The sequence below is a fragment of the Aythya fuligula genome, chromosome 2 (assembly GCF_009819795.1).
Source record: "Aythya fuligula isolate bAytFul2 chromosome 2, bAytFul2.pri, whole genome shotgun sequence".
In the NCBI taxonomy this organism is placed as follows: Eukaryota; Metazoa; Chordata; class Aves; order Anseriformes; family Anatidae; genus Aythya; species Aythya fuligula.
The window spans coordinates 51,155,442-51,177,252 of record NC_045560.1 but is presented as its reverse complement, the minus strand read 5'-3'; the positions used below and the strand labels follow the sequence as shown (position 1 = coordinate 51,177,252).

General features: G+C 41.0%; 1 protein-coding gene across 2 annotated transcripts in view; it reads right to left on the bottom strand.

Annotated features, from left to right (window-relative positions):
* The window catches only part of MBOAT1 (membrane bound O-acyltransferase domain containing 1), a 56,738-nt gene that overhangs the window by 4,346 nt on the left and 30,581 nt on the right, over positions 1-21,811 (bottom strand). For both annotated transcript variants that reach the window (XM_032182493.1, XM_032182494.1), the window contains 7 exons: positions 16,653-16,708; positions 13,335-13,389; positions 10,353-10,536; positions 8,487-8,679; positions 5,390-5,493; positions 2,371-2,435; positions 876-1,008 (listed from right to left, as the gene is read on the bottom strand). In XM_032182493.1, coding sequence (XP_032038384.1) covers positions 876-1,008; positions 2,371-2,435; positions 5,390-5,493; positions 8,487-8,679; positions 10,353-10,536; positions 13,335-13,389; positions 16,653-16,708 — 790 coding nt within the window. The remainder of the gene's footprint in view (positions 1-875; positions 1,009-2,370; positions 2,436-5,389; positions 5,494-8,486; positions 8,680-10,352; positions 10,537-13,334; positions 13,390-16,652; positions 16,709-21,811) is intronic.

The window sequence follows — 21,811 nt, the reverse complement described above, 5'->3', positions numbered from 1 at the left end:
ACTGCTTTTCAACTGTGAAACAAAGTTACTTTATATGAACAAGTATGTGTTTATAGCTGGTCAGTTCTCTACAGATTTGGGTTTAACTTCACATCTGTGAAATGGATCCTCACAAAAGGAGGTAAAGCACGTGTTAAAACAGCATGCTCAGCAACTTGCTGTGGCCATAGGGGCTAACACTGACCATTAGCTTAATTCACCTTTCAGATAGACCTGGTTATTAATCCATATTCAAATGCTGAAAGAGAACAGAGGGGCTTCCCAGCCCTGACCAACTAGCTGGTTCAGCCTGAAGGATAAATTGCACAAGTGATAAATGCAGCCTCAGTGTGACATGAAAGCTGTTTTGCCTTTGGTGGCTCTACCCAAGACCAGTTCCATAAACACAGAGCCCAGTTCACCCCATCAACTGCATCCACATGACAGCATTCCAGCTAGGGCTAATGCTCAGCCCATAACAGTTACTGTGAAAAAGTGGACCCAGAGCTAATTACAAGTCAGCATCCATGCAACATGAACTAGCAGAAGTCTGGTCTCTAGCTTAACCTTGAACACCATGCTAATTTGACTGCACAGACACAGCCAGTAGTACTCCCAAACTCCTACCTAACGATACACTCACAAGCAATGTTTTCTCTGACAGCCAGGGGCAGTATTGCAGCACGCAGAGAATTAGTGCTGGCTTTAACTGTTGGGGGTTCTTTCTAATTAGCATTAATGCAGAACAAAATTTCAGTGAACATCAACCCCGCAAAGGCATGAAAGAGAGCTCGCAGCAGGGACAAGCTGCTTGACTGTGCCAGGGTGGTCCCTGCAGCTGATAGCTGGATAACGTCTAGAAAGGGCCTTGGAAGAGAACAATGAAAGGTACATACTGCTCTGGCTGCGAGTGTGATAAGGATTCCAGTGAGAAATGTAAAATAATATCCAGGATAGATACCATGCCACAGGGCCGACAGGATAAATGTTAAGGCTGTAGGGTACCAAGGAGCTCTGTCATAGCAAACACTGTGAAGAGGAAAACAAAACAAGAAGCTGAATACAGCAGAACAATTGAAACTGCAAATCCTTCTCAGCTGTTAACATCTTATTCTGTTTTCTTACAGGTCTCATCTTGCCTCGGTTACAGTCTGGGGTGTAAGGTGCTCTCCCTTTGATAACATGGAAGGTTAGATGGAAAGAGTTAGCAAGCTTTTATGCACTGAGTATCCAAAGAGTGCCTGCACAAATATTCCCACTGCTCTCAGCAGTCAAATAAATAGAATGGCAAAGAGCAGGGAAGACTTCCCATTCAAGTTTAGACTTCTAATCTGGAATTGCACACTACTCTTCAAAACCCTGATGGTAAATCAAGAGCAAGTAGAAGGACCAACAGACACCACCACACCCCTTAGTGGTGAACAGAAGTATTTTTAGGCACTGTTATCTGAGAGATGCTGGGATCAACAGGGAGTGCCTTTAGCTATTGCAAAGCAGGGGATTCCTGCTAAGTTTTGCAGCCCAAAATCTTACTCCAAAGACGGAAATGAATGATACCAGTTCAAGAATACATTATCAGGTCTATTTGGCTATCTGAGTTTTAGCAGAGATGCTGTGTTCCAAAGACAATAGTTGAGAAAATGTATTTCTTACCAGGAACATCAATTGAATTATGAAAAATAGGGGATAATAAGATAACATTTAACAACAAAAATAGTCACAATAACCATGATATATTTGTGCCTACACTTCAGACACTGCATTAACTGACTGTACACTGAGCTTTAATCATGCCAAAAAGTGTAACAAGTAACAGGACACAGTTCCATTTAAAAAAACTGAACTTAAGCTAATATTTACATAAGCCTTATCAGACAGATTAAAATCGGATCATCTCAATGCTATAACAACTCTCTTCTCCATATCCTAAACAAGGACTCAGTAGAAAGCTTCTTGTGATAACACCAAACTGGACTACACCAAAGCTCTTAAGATTCGGACTTCTCCCCAGTTCTAAATGAAATGGATCCTAGCGACACAACAAGGCTTGCCTCCGGTCATAATATGCATGGGAAACATAATACAGCACCATGAAACATTACAGCAAACACAATGGAGGCAGACACCAGCCTAAAAAATGCCATCAAAATGCTGTTACTTTTCCTTTTGGAAGATTTGAATGGTTCATTTCTGGCTTTTCTGCTCGTATATAAAATGTGGACATTTTAACATTTGCAACAACAAAACTTCATAGCATCAAAACCCACTGTGTTCCACCAACCTTTAGAGAGAACAAAAGACTATACATTGATAAGACTCACCATCAGCATTTTTTCAGGCCATCTAAAGTTTTTGGGTCTCACAAGCAAATTGCTGTTTCATCCCACTTACCGTTTTAGCCAGGCAGCTGTCTGAATGTTCCAGTTTTCAATGTACATTTTAAAACTTGTTGCAGTCTAAGAAAGAAGTTCACATGAAACGTTAGCACTGAAACCTGTAAAATAACACTTGCATTTTAAGTTAGAGAAGCTGAATGAATACAAGGGAAATATTTTTTCTAGGAGCTAACTATTGTGAAGATTGTGCCACAGTCCATCATTACACTAATATATTTTGGGAGGGACATTAACTAGGTTGATTGCTCACTGCCAGCACTCGGCACTTGCTTTGTTTTGTAAAATTAAACACAATGTTTGGTTATTTTTCAAATTACGGGAAATCTGAAGAGCTTTCTTGTTTTAAACGTTTGGCCTTCCCACAGTTCATAAACAGCTTCATTTCTGGAAGAGAAATCTTGCCACCCATTACACAGTCTGGGATTCCCTAGAGTGCTATTAAAACAAAGCGTTATAAAAACTAAAAGATATGCGTTATTATTTGGAGAAGGAAGGAGGAAAATTGCAAAAACATGGACAAAAATAAATTCAGGACTAAATTTAGAAGCTAACTTTAAGCTCACTATCCAGCTTGAGAAACTGGAGTGGACTCCAGGGCCCTGGGGAAACTACCTGTACCTCCTCACAGCATCAGTTCCCTCAGCTTGAGGAGACTGCTCAATCCTGTCAAGCATCAATTCCCCTAATGGCCAACTCCACCTCTGGCAGTTCCCTGTTCCCGCTCCCCCTTGCTCCTTGCTTGCTGACAGAAACTTCCCAGGGTGTTTTCATCAAGCAGGAATAAATAACTGGTCTCCACTGATTCAATGAAACCACATTATTTTGTGCTATCAGCTGAAGGCATGGGCACACCAACCAGAAAGAATAAAGAGAACAGTTTCCAAGGGGAATATTCAGATACTTTTGCCTTTTCACAGAGAACACTGATGATTGGCACTGCATCCTCTGTTTAAAAAGTTAAAAACGATTAGCAATTCCCAATGCAGCACTGCCACATTTTAATAGCATTACTGCACGATTGCACCAAGAGAAGCCAAGAAAAATATAATTTCTCTTCCAACTAATATTGTCACTCTCTTTTGGCCTTCTTTAAGTTCCCATTACTCTACCAAGAGAGAAACTGGTCACTGGCTGTCAGAATATGCACACTGACAAGGTTTTCTTCAAGCCCTCCCCCACACATTTAGCCACCCATGTCCTTTTAATGTCCTCAGAACTCCTGACACATGCTTGTCTTCATCCAACCCCTACAGTCCAGGTTAGACTGTAGGCACACTTAGCACTCCACTTCCCAACCCTTAGCAGTTTTACACATGAAAGTGGCTATCCTGCTCAAAATGCACTGCACAATCACACTTCTCCCTTAAGTCCCAGAATTGTTGGTGCATACAGGAACAGTTCAAGGCTTACATGAAGCTCTGTAGTCTCTCTTCTTATTGCACACATGACCAAATCAATGGAGGCCTGGTGTTTTGGTTTGTTTTGTTTTTTGTTTTTTTTTCCCTGCTGACTCAGATGCTCTTTCAGATAAGACTGGGCAATTTGGAAAGCCACAGTACATCATCCCTCCTGGCAGGACTTCTGAGGCCAGTATGACCCTTCTGCTTTATGCTCCTGGAAACAATTTCTCCACCCTGATCTCTGTTGCTCATCTGAAGGAAAAAATTCTGTAGAGCCCACAGTTCAGCAGGTAGAGGACAGCAAAGGCTCCTGTTTCCTTTGTTTGCCTTTACTGAAGAGCACTGCCTACACTTTACTATCCTCATTCATACAGGAATTGCCCTAGCCCATCTAGGCAGGAATTGTTTCCTGCCCTGAAACTGAATTAGGTATTTATTCAAGATCTCTGAGTGGAACCTTGCATGCTATTGCTATCGAGGAGTAAAAGCATTTTTGGGATGTGTATTATGTACTACTCAAGGAGAGATGTATAATGAGGATTAAGATAAAAAACAGAGAAAGGATGTTGAGAAAGTGAGAACATATATACTTTCAGCTTTCGCATCTTTCAACATTTTTCAACTAATAATTACAGGGGCCCTTTCATTTTTGAGAAGAGCTATTGAAGCACACTTGCTTCATCACAGGTCATTCAGCAATAAAGCAGTTAACTTGTTATTTTCATCTGCTTTTCCTTTTAAAAGGATAACTACCGAATTACTGGGGAAAGTTCCTCTTATTTCTAAAGGAAATAAGCCTTTAGAAAGCAGTTTTAGACATGTAAACATTTTTACATCCCCCTTGCACTCAGAGAATATTCTTCAGAGCAAACAAATAACCATACTGGCCATCTCTTGCTTCAGAAAAAAAAACAAACAAAAAAAAACACTAACATAGTTTACAAAAGACTAATGGATGTTAAAAGCATGCTGCAGTCACAAGAAATATGTGTGACAAAGGTTTGAGAAATCATGTGGTTTGCTGAACAGAGCTCCAGATCAGCCACCCCGTAAGATCTACATGGCCCTGCCAATCCTGTTCAGGTTACTCGGTTTGTACCTGTTACCTCTTGCACCCCAGCTTGTTTCCACTTACAAGAGGCCCTCCAGCTATACACAGAGACCCAAACTCTTTCACGTGTTTGTGCAATGCCTATCGATGTGATGGCCTCTTTCACTACCAGCACATATTTCAGCTGGGTTACGAAAGGGGAACGCTGCAAGAAGCAGATAGATGCAATACACTGCAGATGGTGAAGAATCATAGCTGCGAGCAATTTATTGACCCGCTGAACTCAGCCACAATCTACAGTAATTGACTGCTCATTTATTAAACATCTGATTAATCATTTATTAGCCTTCTATAAACTATTTACAAATGCAACCTGAATACAGAGCATGACAAAGGCTGTGTGACAGACGCTATTTATCTGCCCAATAGATAAAACACAAAACCTCTCAAATTAAAGAAAAGCAGCCTGGTGGCATGGACTTACTTTCCTTCTAGCAGTCTCCCCGTTATCACGGCAATTTCTCTGTGCCTGTTATGCTAATGTAGCCACTCTTTTAACTCACCTCAATGTTCCAGATATTCAAATTGGACAACAGGTCCCAGCGGAAAGCACCTCTCTCATCAACTCCACTGAATCCATAACCAGCCGCATTGTTGACTGCATCTGCTGCAATATCAAAGCAAAATGGGTCAAATCAAACTGATGGAGGAGCCGTCGTCTCTTACAAGTCTGTATGTCACTGAACACACATTCAAGCCATCTTTATAGTAATTAGCAACTTCTCTTTCAAAAAGAAGCTTCCTCTTAGTAAAGGGGCATTGCTATATGGCAACACAGGAGAATCACTTCCTGAAAAGGAAAGATGAGCTACTCCTTTAACAGAAGAAATAATAAAATAAAATAAAAATAATAATGAATAGAAATCATTTTTCCTATTATTCTCGCCATATCTATATTACACTGGAGATAGATGTAAAAGAGTTGTCATATTTATTAATACGTAATTAGTATTTTCCTCAAAAGGATATCAGGATGTCCCAGCACTTCCCAGAATTCAGAAAAGCTGTAATGTCTCCACAACACGATCACCATTTTGACTAAGGGTTACATCATGATTGTTTTAATTGGGACTTTTATTCATACTTTGGTAGATAAAGCCTTTGTCTTAAACCCATTGTTCAGTGCCTCACTAAAGTACCCAACCATCTCTACAAATCAAATATTGAGCAACTTCAGTTACAGACTTAACTACTACATGTGCAAATAAAAGCCTGGGTAACAGTAGGCATTTCACATGCTGTGCTCCCACTTGCTGTTGCAATGAAGCACAGCACAACTCCACAGGCTGAATGAATTTCTTGCTCTTCCTCAGGGTACTTGGGCAACTATTTCCCCTCTCAGCCTTGGCTGGGAGCCATCTGGTCATCAGGTCTTAAATAATGCTTTTAATGTGCCCCTGCCAGAAATTCTCTCCCTGTATACCAAGAAAACAGGAAGGGTTCATTATCTCTAGATGCAGACGCCACTGAGGAGATGGGAAGAAAAAGGAAAGCCAAAATACAGGTAGGTAGGTAAAGCTTATCCTTCTAGATTGATTACAAAATACAAGCCTGGAATAAGCCAAGCTCTAAAAAGGTCAGAATTTATTTCCAGAGACTGGAAACTGATTTTGCTTTGTAAGTGCTACAAATTTAGGCACAACTTCATGGAGAAAACCCAAAGCAGAACATCACAGAGAGAACCTAATTAACAGCAATAGCAATAAATAAATAAATTAATAAGCAGCCTTCTGTAATCTGAAACTTCCCATTTACTTTCCACTTTACTAAATGAGCTAGATTTTACTGATGGAAAGAATGGTCTCCCATTTTTCAGATCACACCATGTATTTTTTATTTGAAAAAAGAAACCTGTCTAAAATTTACTGTATGGCCTGCCAGTGTCTTGCTATGAGAGCAGCAGCAAGCTGCAAGACCCACAGGACTATGCCTGGAAAGAGACTGTCACACCAGAGCAGAGGACTCCTAGGTTTGCTCCTCCTTGCTCAAAGGGTAGCAGGGACTGCTTAGTGTTTCTCTGGTAAATGCAAGAAATGAGAAATCCAGGGGCACAGCAACACTGCAGACCTGTTGGCCTCTTGCTTCACACACGGACATCTACAGAACAGCATGATTTGGGCATAAAAGCATCTCAACTTTCCTGCCCTCAAATTAATTGCAAAACCCCAACCTCCACAAAGTCCACCAGAGGTTTCCCTGTTGACTTGAACAGCTCTTATTGCTTTTGCTCTGCACAAACCCTTGGATGCAGGTGCTCAATTCCAAATTGCTTTCAACAGTAGCTCTGAGTCAAGTTTGCAGCTATGCTCCCATGACTATTGCTACTGCAAGGAGAAGCTGAATTTTCTGTCTTTCCATGGATCTGGAGGAATTCAGCAGCACGGCTCTCGCACAATGGCATGACTGTCCTCTTCTGAGAGCAGGAAGTGCTTATCAGCAGTTTCAGCAGGCACTTTTACAGTGCCTTGTGCCATGCCACAGGGAGCTAAACAGTAAAAGGATAAAACATCTGCTGTTTTGTTGCCTGGATTTGTAACATGAGGAACAGAGACCTTACCCACCAGCATGCAATGTATGCTTTTCCTGAAACCCCTCATCTCTAAGATATTTTTGCAGCCCCTAAGGCTCGCTCACTCCTGTCCCAAATCCAAACTCAGATATCTCTTTGATAATGGTCTTTTAGTTAACTATGACACTGGAAAACTTGTAAGTTACAAATTAATATTGGATCCCTCTAAAAAAACTTCCTGAGCAAACAATTCTTTATCCCAAAGCCCTTCCCATCCTACAGATGCCAGTCCTCAGTGTTCTTTTCTTGATCCATCTTGATTTACTCCCTGCAGTTCAATTACAGCCTCACAACAAATTTTCCTGGTTCTTTCCATCCCATCCCAATGACACCCTTCTCAGTTTTGGGTGTATATATCACTGTAGGATCTCCCTACATGCAAAGTCTTGTACACGCACCAAAAAAAAACAACAAAAAAAAACAAAAAAAAAAAACAGTCACTCAATTTTCAACCTAGGCTAGAAGGGTTTGACTCCTCACACATAGACAGGAGAAGTGACTGCTAAAATGAAGTAGGCAAATATTAAAAGATTATTCTGACCACCAGTCTAACTGGCTTCCAATATCAAATATTATTTATTATTATTTTTTTAATTTCTCTTTCTAATGAACATTCTTCTATCTCTGCTCCTTTTCCTTGCAGAGATTCTTGGGTCCATCCCATAGCCTTCTTCATTGCCCACCTGCCCTGTGGTTCTCCAGTCCTCTCTCTTGGTCACTCAAGGCTAGCCCCTCCACAAGACCACAGAGTGCCTCTGAGGCAAAGCCTAATTTTAGTTCTCCACAAGAACCACAACTTTCTAATATAGATGCATGTGCTAAAGATGTCTCATAACAAGAGAGAGGTCTGTACATCATAACATACTTGTCTACATACACTGCCTACAGGAAGACGTGTTTATCTCCTGGATGAACTACAGGTCTAGGGACTATTTTATTTCATTTACTTCCCACTACTTCAGCCCCAAACCCCCTCCCCATTTATGAACTGATTTGTTACTCACAAAAATAAGTAAAGCAGCCAGACTTACCTAACGTCCACGCGAAGTAATACTTAGGTTTTGCTGCCTGTGTAACAACGTACAGGTAACCAAGTCTTGATAAGAAGGGTGTTTTATCAAGAAATTCATTATCAATAATATATGCCATAGGAAAGTTCTTGGTAAGTGTCAAGAATAAAACAAGAGATACTAGTGTGATACACAGCTTGTACATCACTGCTCCCTGAAAAAGACAAATGACAGTGAAATATTCATTAGAAGCATTTGCTTAAGGGAAAGGAAAATACCAGTGCTCATGGCATACAAAAAGAATGTGATTCAAGAACCAATAAAGCTAGTGACAAAGTTGACAATAATTAATTTAGAAAGGGTGACAAAGAAAAGGCCACAGTATAACCTTATGTCTAATGTAGTTTATTGAACTAACTATAGTTGGCTGCAAGTGAGAATTTATAGTCAAAATTGGCCATGATCTTCCCCAGATTCCTACAGCAGTTAGTGGAGGTCCTAAAATGAGAAAGGAAACAAACTAACAAACAAAAGCAAAATGGAAAGGAGAAAGCTTTCCTATATGTACTGTCATCTCTTGGAACTGAAGACTGGGCTCCTCGTAGAAGCCAAAAGCTTCGGTATTCAGTACAACAGTGGGCCTTATTGTTCAGCTGCCATCCAGGTGCCTTGCTAAAAAACACTTGTCAAAAAAGCATACACAACATGTGTAACTTCCCGTGATATAGGGTATCTGCAGCACCATGTTCACTTCTATTGCTGCTCTCTAGCTTTTTATATATCAAAATTATCACCAGTCATGTCAGTAGTTAAAAGCTTCATTTCAAATAAGCATCAGGAGTAAACATTCCTTGATACAGGCATAATTAAAAAGGTAAATCTGACACTTGGATACCATGTAAAAATTGACTCGTGCATTCTCAGAAGATCAGTAAAAGTGCAATACGTTATTGAAACAACAATGAACTTTTGGATCCCAAGTACTCTTTTTATACCTTTTCCACGTTCAGTAATAAACTAACATGTGATTATTTTAAAATGGGTACAATGCAAATTTTAATATTCTCTGCAGACTTGCATCTAACACAAGATGGGCCTTATTCTGACCTCAGTAATACTAATGTAAATCAGAAGTAACACCACTGAAGTCAGTAGAAATACAACTGTATGCAAACAGGAATCAGATATGTAGCAGCAGATGCTCAACCTCAGAAAAGACATACTGCACTCACTCACAAAACTATGCGCTCAGTGTCACTTTAAGACAAGAGAGAAGAATCTGGTTCTCACACTGTTACCCTGTCTTACAATAAGGTAATTTATAAGAAGGTCTTACATAGTATTGAAAAATAAAACAAAAGTATTGCACTTATTAACCTTGTACATGAAAAATGACCCCCAAGTAATTTTAAAGAGTGAAATTGCCTTGCAAAGCACCTGGGCACACTACAGTTTCTGATGGGCAATAATTCCTGTACGCCCAATGTATTCTGCATTACAGGCAGGATTTGACTTTTCTTTCTGACAGATGTGCTGTTTTCTTCTTCTGTCTGGAGCTGAACTGCAATTGATAGTTATTAGAACCTGCAGAATGTTCCCACTGCTGCACAAAGGACACCCATTGACCAGTGACCCATTCTGCAAGCCAAATACATTTGGGGAATTCAAGGGAAGACACCAGCCCCTTCACCCCGACCCTGTGATAAAAACAGCAGCCACTTCACAGAGGAAAAAAAAAAAACACAACAACAACAAAAACCACTACTAACATTTACTGGCAAGATAATCCAAAAATGGGTTTTCCTCTTCATTTTTAATTATGAGAATCCTGTACAAAGCTGTACTCTCCTGCCCTTTGCAATCAATCTTTGTCATTTTAAAACTTACAGTTGGAGAAGGATCAGGAAGTCTGTCATAACCCTTCTGCTTCCAGTTCACTTCTAATAGTTTCATATGCACATGCCTCCCTTCAATGAAGGCTATATAATCCTTATAATTGCTGCAAGGCCCAGCTATGATGCTCATAAAATTGAGGAGATAGCTTAAATACTCCAGTAAAGACGGTCTTGTCCTGGGGAAATCATCCACGCACAACAAAAACAAAACAAAACAAAACAAAAAAAAAAAACACACGTTAAACACAGCAAAGGCTTCAGTAAACACTTTTTGTTGTACTGCCTGCTTCAGTCCTCAACTCTCTCCTACCACCTCCCCCCCAGATGAAAGCTTACTTTATCTTTTTGGGGGGTAAAGATGAATCACAGCCTCTCACATATCCCAGTGATGTCTGGCAGATGGCAGTCTGAACAAGGGCAACGTGGAAGTGCGCAAACTACAGGTGAACAAACGCTACCAATCTGAAAAGCTGTAGTCTTATTACTAAAAGCATTGCAGTTTTAAATTAGTCATAAATCTAAGTATCTACTCTCAAGCAAATTGACTTGCACGTTTTGGCCAGGCCAGCAGTAACAACAGCAAGAATCTGGTAGCTGTTTTGGACACCTGCCTGGTAAGTCATGGACCAGTAACGGCTGGCAGACCACAGGCTGAGTAACACCAGCCTAGCCAAGCTGTTCAATGCAATACTTTGTGTTGTTATGCAAACTATAGGGCAGGGAGCTTTTGAGACACCGACTGCCAGGCCTGAGAGGAGCTCTCAGCCACCCTTCTCAAAGCAGCTGCCAGCACAGTTCAGCCTTCTGAAAAATGGGAAGTGCAATGTGAGACACACAGGAACAGAATGAAGAGGCACTCCGTCCTTCTGTGCAAATAAAGGAAGTAATCGTGTGTATTGCATCATGGACAGGAAAAGGAAGTATGGGGGGGAAAAAAAAAAAAAAAAAAACACACATAAATCAAAAGACATCTGAAGAAGAAAGTCGAAGTCCATCTTGGTTGCTATTTCTATTTTGCAAGTGTATAACCCACAAGTTCCTGTGGGAGTTTTACCATTAGATGTAAAATGAGGATTCACTGTCATTGCAACAGATTAGTAGAACAGAAAAGAAAGATGTGCAGGCCTCTCACTGCTAGTGTAGTTTCTAAAGTGCTGAGCTTGCTTTATTTACATGACAGAAAAACACCAATATCTATACTCAGCAGTGAGATACACAGTGCTCTCCATTAATGTGCTAATAGTCACCAAAGTAAATAAGGACTCCCCAAAAATGAGAACAGGAACTAAGGCACAATGCTTTAGGACTCTCCCGTCCAAGATACAGGTGGACATGCATAAACCAAAACCTACTTAAAATTCTTTCAGACTAAAACATAAATTTCTATGTTTTCTAGCAGAAAAATTAAGCAACAGTTAAGCAACTGCTGTTGTCTACTTTTATTCTGAAGTGGAATTAGTTTGAATAAACAGTTAGCTTAGCCAGGATTTTCTGCATTCACTCTGCTGGTCATTGTGGATGCTAGTGTCTGAATGATACATTGTCTGGTGAAAACATTTCACAGAAAGATGCAGCAAACAATTTGGGGTAAGGCTCATCTTTCTGTTCTGTAAAATTGTGATGGTGATTTGGGCTTCTGAGAGTAAGATAAAAATAAGAGTAAAAATAAAGTCATTAGTTTCAGCTTAGATTGTGCACGTGGGTGGGTGGGGAGACATGAGCAGTGCACGAAGGAATGTACAGAGGATGAGTAAGAAACAAAAACAGACCAAGAACAGAGGGAAGACAAAAGGCTGCATTACCAAAGGGGATTTAGAACTCCTCAGTTATGATTTGTCTGCCACCAACACTTGAGCTATTGGCATACACTTCTATATTGTGAGCTCATCTACTGTACAAAAAAAAAAAAAAAAAAGGACCAGCCTGTTTGGTGAGAATTTGACTAGAATTAATCATATGGCCACAAGGGCCCACTGCAGTTGAACATTATTGCTGTGAGCTTGAAAAACAAGCAAAAACATATGGGCCACAGCAAAAGTTATATAAGTCTCCCTACAGAATTTTTGCTTTTCAAGAAACTACTCTCTTCTTCCTTTTAGAAGCTCATAGGCAGATTTTCTGAGGGCTCTATCTTCTGCCTTAGAAGCAATTTCCTTGGCCCTAAACATTCACTTCATGGTGAAAAGTAGTTATGAGAGTAATCCTAGTTCTTCTGAAAAAAAAAAATTCATCTGTATCAAGAGACAAGAAAGGAAAAAAGATGCTTGAACACGTGATTAATATGCTGTCTCCCTGTGAAAAAGGAGAAGATTAGTCACATAACTTGAAGGACTAATACTTGAAGTACTAATATTATGGAGGGAGATAGGAAAAATAAAATTTCACTGGGAATTTTGGTGAAGAAAAGCAGTACTTAAAGTTTCAAACAAAAATGGACTTCTGGTATGCAGTAGTTTGCCAGCAGAGGAAGAGTATTCTCTTGCGGAAAAATAGCATATCAGAGGTAAAATGAAGACAACAGACAAAAAGTCTGCACAATACAACCTTAGCCAGAATATAAAGAATTTGATTTCACCAAAGACTGCTTTTGTTTCACATGGAGGATACATTTAAGTCAGTGAGACCTTGCCATGACCTTAAGTGTGGTATTGACTAGCACAGGGTGATAAAGGCAGAAGCCCTAGGCCAAAGAAATAGAGAATAGAGTAAAGAAGTTTGTGTAAGGAGGGCACTAACAATGCTATTACAAAAACAAAATTCCTCAAGCAAATAGAAAAAACAGGAAACACTTTTATCCTTTTATGAACTGGGAAGAGGCAGGGAGCATTTTCATGGTTTGGACCACTTGTTACCTCTGACATTGCAAAAGGAAAAAAAAAAAAACACACAACAAACTATAAACAAACTAAACAACAAAAACTAAACTTCTTCAGATGAAATTAAACATATATCAATAGGTGAATTAAATTCTTACTTTACAGCAAGCCGATTTTGCTCAGCAGTGAGTTCCTCAGCTTGTCGCCCTATTCCTGAACAGAAAAGTCACATTAGATCTTTTCAAAAGCTGAACACTGAAAGCCACCCCCAAAGCCTTATGTTTGCATCCCATAGATAGGAAGTTCCTAAATCCATAGGCTTCAATATCTCTTTGTCACAAGCAATTTTCAGATAGCTCAATTCCCAACTTTTAGGTCAAGTATATTCACGTTCCCTCTATCACGGTTCCTTACCTCATCCCCCCTTTCTTACCCTTGCTAGGCTTTCGGGAGTAGTCGTAGTATTCCCACACACACAATGCAACTCGCAATGCCACCAACTGGCAGCAACCCCCAGCAGCCTCTTCTAACGGTCTGGTGCTGGAAAAACCTCTGTTCCCAGAAGCTGCTGCCTCATTTAAGCTCCAGCCTCCTGCTGGCTCCTTGGTGAGAAATGGAGCATTTCACAGCAGGAGGATCAGTGGAAGAGAAATGGGCTCTCAAGAAACAGAAGCTTCACTAGTGTGAACTAGCAGCCTGGCTGCCTGCTGCTGGAGCAAACCAAAACACACATATCAGTAATAATCTGGAATTTTACAAGGTCCAGTCTGGAAGGGGCAACCTCCTGTTGAGTTCATGTGACTTTTGGGGCCAGGGGCAGAGCACAGAGTCACTGCCCAAGAGAACTATACAAAAGTCTTGTATGATGGCCAGTGTGTAAACAGATGTCACTTATAGCAAATATCTTAAAACCTTCACTCTGAAGCCTTAGCTGTGCTTACTGTGAGAAATCCCACTGGTTTCAGCAAAACTGACCACAAGATGAGTCACACCACTTGACACTGAGCATGCATATATATACATTTTCACAAGATCGGGGGCTTGGAATCACTCTACATTACTGTTCTCAATGCACCGGCCATAATTACCAAGGCACATCCACATGGCTCATTTTCTGAAAAGACTGCTTATAAGCTACTCTTATGCATTATCTCTTCACTGTTTCAGTTCCTAAATACTGGGAAGGGCATGAGCTCCACAGAACTATTAAGCACTTAGTTACTTAAAGGGATGGATATTTTTTTTGTCCGTTTCCATTTAAGGCAGCTGCATTAAATTTTTACAAATGGAGATTTGTCACCCATGCTTGAACTGCACGCTGCCTCCCTTTGAACAACTGCTCCATGTATGGACATTCACAATGTAATGAGCCTTTTCCACTATAATTAATCTGTAGGATTTCTGGTTTAAGACAAGCTTGGCACTGCTATCTGTTCCCTTCTGACTGTTCATTCACCTTCAGGATTCTAGGGGTACGTGTAGGCAGCACACCACTGTGGCACACAGGGATACCTGAGCTAGCTGGCTTGAATAATAAGGGCAGAGAAGCCCCAGAGACTTTGTTGTGAAGGTTAACAAGGTCAATTAGCCCACGCAGAGCTTCAAGCTGCACTTGCTTATAGCCAGCTAGAAATAACAGACTGTATTGGGCGTATGTGACAAGGGTCTGGTAGCAGGGAAGCTGTAGGGGTGGCTTCTGTGAGCAGAGCCCAGCAGCTGCCCCTCATGAGATCAGAGTCAGCTCCAGCCAGCTCCGAAAGGGATCCACTGCTGGCCAGAACCAGATTCAGAGGGAGCAACACTCTTTGCACCTCTGTGAGAACAGATTTAAGGAAGGGAAAAAAATGGCTGGGCAAAAAGCAACTGGGAGAGCGAGGAGTGAGAAGCAGCTTTGCAGCCCCAAGATCAGTGCAGCATGAGGGCAGTTCCCCTGCGGCCTGTGGAGAGGCCCCTGGTGGAGCAGGCTGTCCCCCTGCAGCCCATGGGTCCCACATGGAGCAGATCTCCACGCTGCAGCCCCCCCACGGGTGGAGGAGCCCCCGGTGGAGCAGGTGGATGTGGCCTGGAGGAGGCTGCGGCCCATGGAGAGCCCCCGCAGGAGCAGGCCCTGGGCCAGAGCTGCAGCCCGTGGAGAGGAGCCCACGCAGGAGCAGGGGGTCTGGGGGGAGCTGCCACCCACCCGTGGGGGACCTGTGCTGGAGCAGTTTGCTCCTGGGGGATGGATGGACCCTGTGGTACGGAGCCATGTGGGAGCAGTGCTTGAAGAGCTGCTGCATGTGGGCAGCCCCTGCAGGATCATTTTGGAAAGGACGGCATCCCATGGGAGGGACCCCACAAGAAGCAGGGGCAGAGAGAGACCATGAAGGAGCAACCGATGACAAAGTGTCAGGGACTGACCACAGCCTCCATACCACTGCACTGCTCTGGGGCAGGAGGTAGAAGAGGGGGCATGGGAGGGAAAGTATTCTTAGTTTGCTTTTAGTTCTCACTGCTCTAGTCTGTTAGTAATAAGCAATAAATATTAACCTCTCTATGCTGCATGTGTTTTGCCCAGGATAGTAATGGTTGAGTGATCTCTGTGTCCTTGTCCTTGAGCCCCTTCCATTGTATTTTCTCCCCTTTTTCCTTTGAGGAGGGGGAGTGAGAGACCAGTTGTGGTGGAGTTCAGCTGCCCATCAGTGTGAAAACAACACACAGACCCATTCATGTACACTTGGCTTGAAAACAATGCCAAACCCTGCAGTTTGTTTGTGGCCATCACCTACATCCTAGATCATAGCAATTCTGGATCAGGTGACTCATTTAGTCACCCACAGCTTATAATTCAGTGGGCATTGGAAGTTCACAATGCACCATCAGCAGACAAGCAATAACAGTACTGATGACAACCGGCATTTCTAGTCTTTGCACTGTACTAGACGCAAGCATTTTACTAGAAAATAACAACACTCTTTGTCACAGCACAATGCAAGAATGAAGACAACATTATTTTGCCTGCAACTGTGCTTTTCCCAGCACTGGGAAAATGCTATTGAATTCCACCTCTCACAATTTATGCAGCATCATATAACTGAATATAACCTATCTATCCTAATGCTATCATGCACAGATTTGTTACATTAATGTTAATAGCTGAACCTATGTATCAGATACAACTTTTGATTCTTGAGAATCAAGAACTGATTCAGAAAGCTTAATAGAGTTGCACTTCAACATCTAAACAGTGAATACAGATACTAGATAAAATCCAAACTGGGCACCAAGGAAGCAGAACTCCCATAGGGGAAAACAGTTGTCTTCATTACTGCAAGGACAGTTTGATCCTAGAAAACTGATCAAAACTTGGAATTTCTTGTTTTTCCTCTTCACTTGGAGCAACTCACTGTACTACACTCATCCTCTCTGTAAATCAACCACAAAATGCTCTGGAATAAAAATGCTGTCTTCAGGATATGTGAAAAAATTCCCTTCCTTACCGTCATGTAGTTGGCATGCAAGTGTTGTGATCTTCTGTGTAATTATCATCAGTGGACTGTAACAAAGACAGAAACAACAGTTACACATCTTGTAATACAAATTATTCTCAACTTTCTTTCTGAATGTCTTTATCCCTTTAAAAGGCATAACTGTGTTAGCAACAAGTGGAAAATATCCAATTAAAACTGAAGGAGGAACTCAGGCATAAGACAATTGCCTGGGTTCAAAACAACCCCACAGTTACTTGCACTGGAATTTTTAATTGCTAAATACACACAAAGCCTTATTTTATTTCTCCCCACTCTGCCTCACTGCAAATTGTAATTCAGAAGAAATCACACTGCTAAGGAATAGCGGCTTCTGCAGTCCACTGTGCTCCGCACCATGCAAAGACCTGTAGGATGCAACAGTAGAACAGAATAGAGCAATGCTGCTGTAATGTAGCTCTGCATTTCCTTGCTGTTACTCTCCTATCAGCTGTCTCCTCAGTGCCCTAAACAAATGTTGACTCTGCAAATACACTTGCTTATTTCCACATGTGAATAGTCCTGTTGATAAAGTGCAAATACCAGAACAGCTGTCAGCACAGCGCAGTTTCCCCCCACTTTTTGGCTGTGCGACTGCTATGTGGACAGCTTGCCCATGATGTACCATCCAACTGGGAGTGTTTGGCACATGGGATCTGGAGTTTCCCAAAAACTGGCTAGCTCTATCTGGGCTACAGATACAGCACCAGGCTACAGCACCAGCAGCTCTGGGGACAAACACACAGTGAGGAACAGCCATTATATGCAGTTGTGTAGCTTATATTACCAGTATCTGGCTTTACAGAGCTTCTTAGCTCTGTGGGTAAACATGAGCCACCACAGCTGAGAAATAGAAAAAAAAGGCAGCAGGAGCCAGTGCCCAGGAGAGACCAGCTAGGAGCATTCAGAGGTACCTAAGTAGAAAGAAGGGGGGAACTATGGGGAAAACTAATCAGTCCTTCACAGGGAAAGACTCCACAGCTAATTGCTGTCCATATAGAGCTTTCAAGGGCTGAGGAGGCCTAAACACCAAATCCGGCATTGAGCAACTGTAATTTGGAAGAGCCAGGAAATTTGTAATTTTGGAAGAGCCAAGTAATTTTCCATGCCAGGAAAAGTGAGTGACGAGTACCTGCTGACCTTGCCTCTCCCCATCTCTCTGCTGCTGGAGACACCAGCATAGGATGCCCAGATATGCTGCTGTCTACAGCCCTGAAGTTGTAAAGGGTGATAAGGATATATATTTACTTTAAAAGAGTAATTTACGATGATTACATGTAAAACCAGTTCCACAGAGGAGATATTTTGTCTCTGAGGATTAATACAATAGATTGTTTCTCAGTTTGGTCCTAAATTATCAGTCTAAGTCATATAGAGGTTTCAGCTTTGAACATTAATGATGTCTTCAACACTTAAGTTAGAACAGGAGATTGTGTACCTGCTATTTATAGACTTCCACTGCTATGGGGAATTTTTTTTAAAGAGATGTAGATGATCACTCCAAACTGTACGACTATTTATTTTAAACACTGTAATATATTTTCTGGGATCCAGTGAAGCAACAAAAGTTGAAGGCTTTTCCTTACTTCAAGCAATGGATTTTCCCCATCAATTTCTCAAGGTAAGGGAAAAAAATTACATTCAGTGATCTCTGTATCTAAAATATTAGTTGTCTGCAGAGGTTTTCAAGAGATTTCAAACCATCCTTCTCTAAACCAACCCACTTGCTATAATCAAATGTAAACCCAATAGCTAAGATAAACTGCTTGCAATCTGGTTATCCTGCTGTGATAAATCAAACTGATTTTCAAGGTAATTAATATGTTGAGCATGGTAAACAAGAATACTGGAAAAAAGACATTTTTATTCAGAAGAGGTCTCTTTTTTTATATATTAAATATGGCTAATCTGTTTCAAGAGTACACATGGAATTTCATGTGGGTAACCTGCATTTTCTGCCCAAAGACACAGAACATGCAAAATCAATTTCTTAATCAGAAACTATTTTTATGGTTTCAATAGTCTCCACTTGAAATGTTGGTAAAAATACTTGCACATAAAATCCAGAACAAGCTTTGGTATACAAAGATCTGGAATACAACTGTAACACAAGGGTATGTGCAGCATCTCTCACCTGGTTACCCAGATCACTGGTTACAGCTAAAGAATGGCCAAATCCAATAATGGCTTTTCTTCATCTTCCAGACAGCTCCAGTAATGTGAAACAGTCATTCTAAATTTTATTCCAATTAATCCTTCCATTTTATGAAAAGTTCCTTATAAGCTGTTTTCAGCATTACCTTACACATCCTATTTCTCAAAGTATGTTTTCCCGTTCAGACAAAGTCTATAACTTTGCTTTCAAAGATACAGAAATCCCACTCCTTTAAGCCTATATAAAAAGCGTTTGTTTGTTTGTTTTTTTTTTTTTTTTTTTTTAATCCTTAGGAGAGACAGAGTCTTTCAGTGAACCAGCAGTTCTAATGCAATAAACAGCTTTTTATTTTGTCAGTGCTTGACCCTTTAGCTTTATGGTTGAACACTAACACTTGTTTAAAATTACTTCAATTCATAGTGTGTGTCTTACGGCAAGCACTTTATGCTAACATCGAAGTGGGTAACTTTAAACCTCAGGCTCAGAGCCAAAACTGTATGCCTTTAAGTGCCTAAATTTAGACACTTGACTTAGAAGATTGGGCCCCCCACTGTACAACATCTAAACACGGAGAAGAGAGAGGTCATTTTCATCTATATTAGGAATTCATAGTCTAATTCATAGCACATTGTACCCCAGCAAAACAGATGAGTCTCACGTGCACTTTTATCAGAAAGGACATACAGTCTGCTTCCATCAAGCCCGAAGGCCAGAGAAGACACGTCATCAAATGTGACACCACTGACCCATGGGTGGGAGGTTAACCCACAAAATGCATCTGAAGCATCTTTAGTTCTCTCTCCTGCCACCTTCACATTGCAGGTCTACCTATCTATTCTACACCCTGTTTGGGAAGGTAGAAACCTCCTGTATGGGAGCAATGGATGACACCCACTAAATCTTTCACAAGGTCAGCATCAGGTATCATCAAATGTTTCGCACAACAGGTGAGCAAGGTTTCAGGTGAACAGGGACCATCTTCCTCCCCCCCTCACCTGTCTACCATTCCCCCATTAACTCGATGTCACTGGCAGCCCAAGCCTTGGCTGCAGGAGAGGGCACAGCACAAGAAGGCAATAGCAGCACTGGAGCTCTCCCTTCTCCTGACACCCTCTTGGGATGTGGGACAACCCCTTCTGCACACCCACTCCCTGTTCTATTCCTCCCAGCAGACTCATGCATCTCTTCTCATCACACACACACACACACACACACACACACACACAGAGCAAGTCTAAACTTGCTTTTGTTTCTTCAGAATGAAATAAAAAAATACACCCTTCTACATATTTGCAGAGTAATGCATGGCAGTACAAGTCTTGAATCAATATTAAAAATCAGACAAGAAAAATAAATTTATTCAAGGGGGAAAAAAAAGTAACATCATTTACTAAATATGCACATGAACTTTGATTATTAAAATTTGGCTATACCAGCGTAATGAATTGTCATTTCTGTTCAGCCTTTATGGTAACCTCTAATTTTAAATAGTAATAATATACTGAATAAGTTAATATGTAAAATGTTAATATGTTAACATGTAAAATACAGAATCACAGAACCACAAAATCACAGAATGGGTGGTGTAGGAAGAGACCTCTGAAGACCATCTAACCAAGCAGGCTCACCTAGAAAACATTGCTCAGGATGGCATCCAGGAGGGTTTTGAATATCTCCAGAGAAGGAGACTCCACAACCTCTCTGGGCAACCTGTTCCAGTGCTCTGTCACCCTCACAGTAAAGACATGCCCTCTCATATTCAGCAGGAACCTCCTGTGCTTCAGTTTGTGCCCGTTGCCTCGTTCTGTTGCTGGGCACAATTGGAAAGAGACTGGCTCCATTCTCTCAACACCCTGTCCTCAGATATTTATACACATTGATAAGGTCTCCCCTCAGTCCTCTCTTTTCCAGGCTAAACAGGCCCAACTCACTCAGCCTGTCCTCATATGAGAGGTGCTCCAGCCATCTCATCATCTTAGTAGCCCTAATATCATATCACATATAGTCAAGTGTTTCTAACATGATAATATTTTAGACCTTAGACTCAACTGGAAAAAAAAAAAAAAAGTTAGAAGTGCTACAGATAAGAAAGGGAGTTTGCAAAACTATAAAACTTCAAATAATCTTTTCTTTCTCCCAAATTCTGAGAGAGATGGGCAGATTATTGGGATTGGGACAAACTGTTAGATTGAATTAAAAAAGAAAATCTAGACTTGCATTTACAGATGAAGCACAAAGATCTACCCCAGGACAGAACATTGCATAGAATCACAAAACGGTTTGGGTTGGAAGGGACCTTCAAGACCATCTAGTTACAACCCCCCGCCATGATAAGTTGTAGCTGCATTGCGCCACCTACACACGAAACATATTGGACAACCTTTAATTATTTTTTAAACTGTCCCAAGCATTTAATACGAAATAGTAAAGACAATTTATTTCATTAAATAAGTTTTTAGTGAATTTCTTTAAATAAATTATTAGCATGAAATTTTTTATTAATATGAAATAATTTATTTCAATAAGTAAAAAATCTCCGTTTCTACCTGAATTAAAATGCATTGAAAAATAACAAAATAAAGATGCAACAGTTTACAGAGGATGCTGAATAAAGACAAGGTTTTGCTCCCCTGAGTAAACCTTCCAAACAAACATTTCAGTTAATGTCATTTTCAAACATGACTTGTCCCACCAAAATTTGTCCAGCAGCACAGGCCAGGGAAACTCAGGATGTCTGCATTAGTTTGTGGTCTGCTATGGGGATCCTCCCCATATCACAGACAGGCTTCTGCACCAAGCAACCTTCAGTGCTTATGAGAGAAGACGTTTACGTTTACCAAGCAGACTCTGCTTGACCTTAGGTAATCCCATGGAGAAGTCTGGCACACACTAGCTAGAAATAGTTTCCACTGACCTGATTTCACTAAGAGAGTAGGTGGAGTCAAAGGGCTCATTGCAGGAAGAAAAAAAAAAAGCA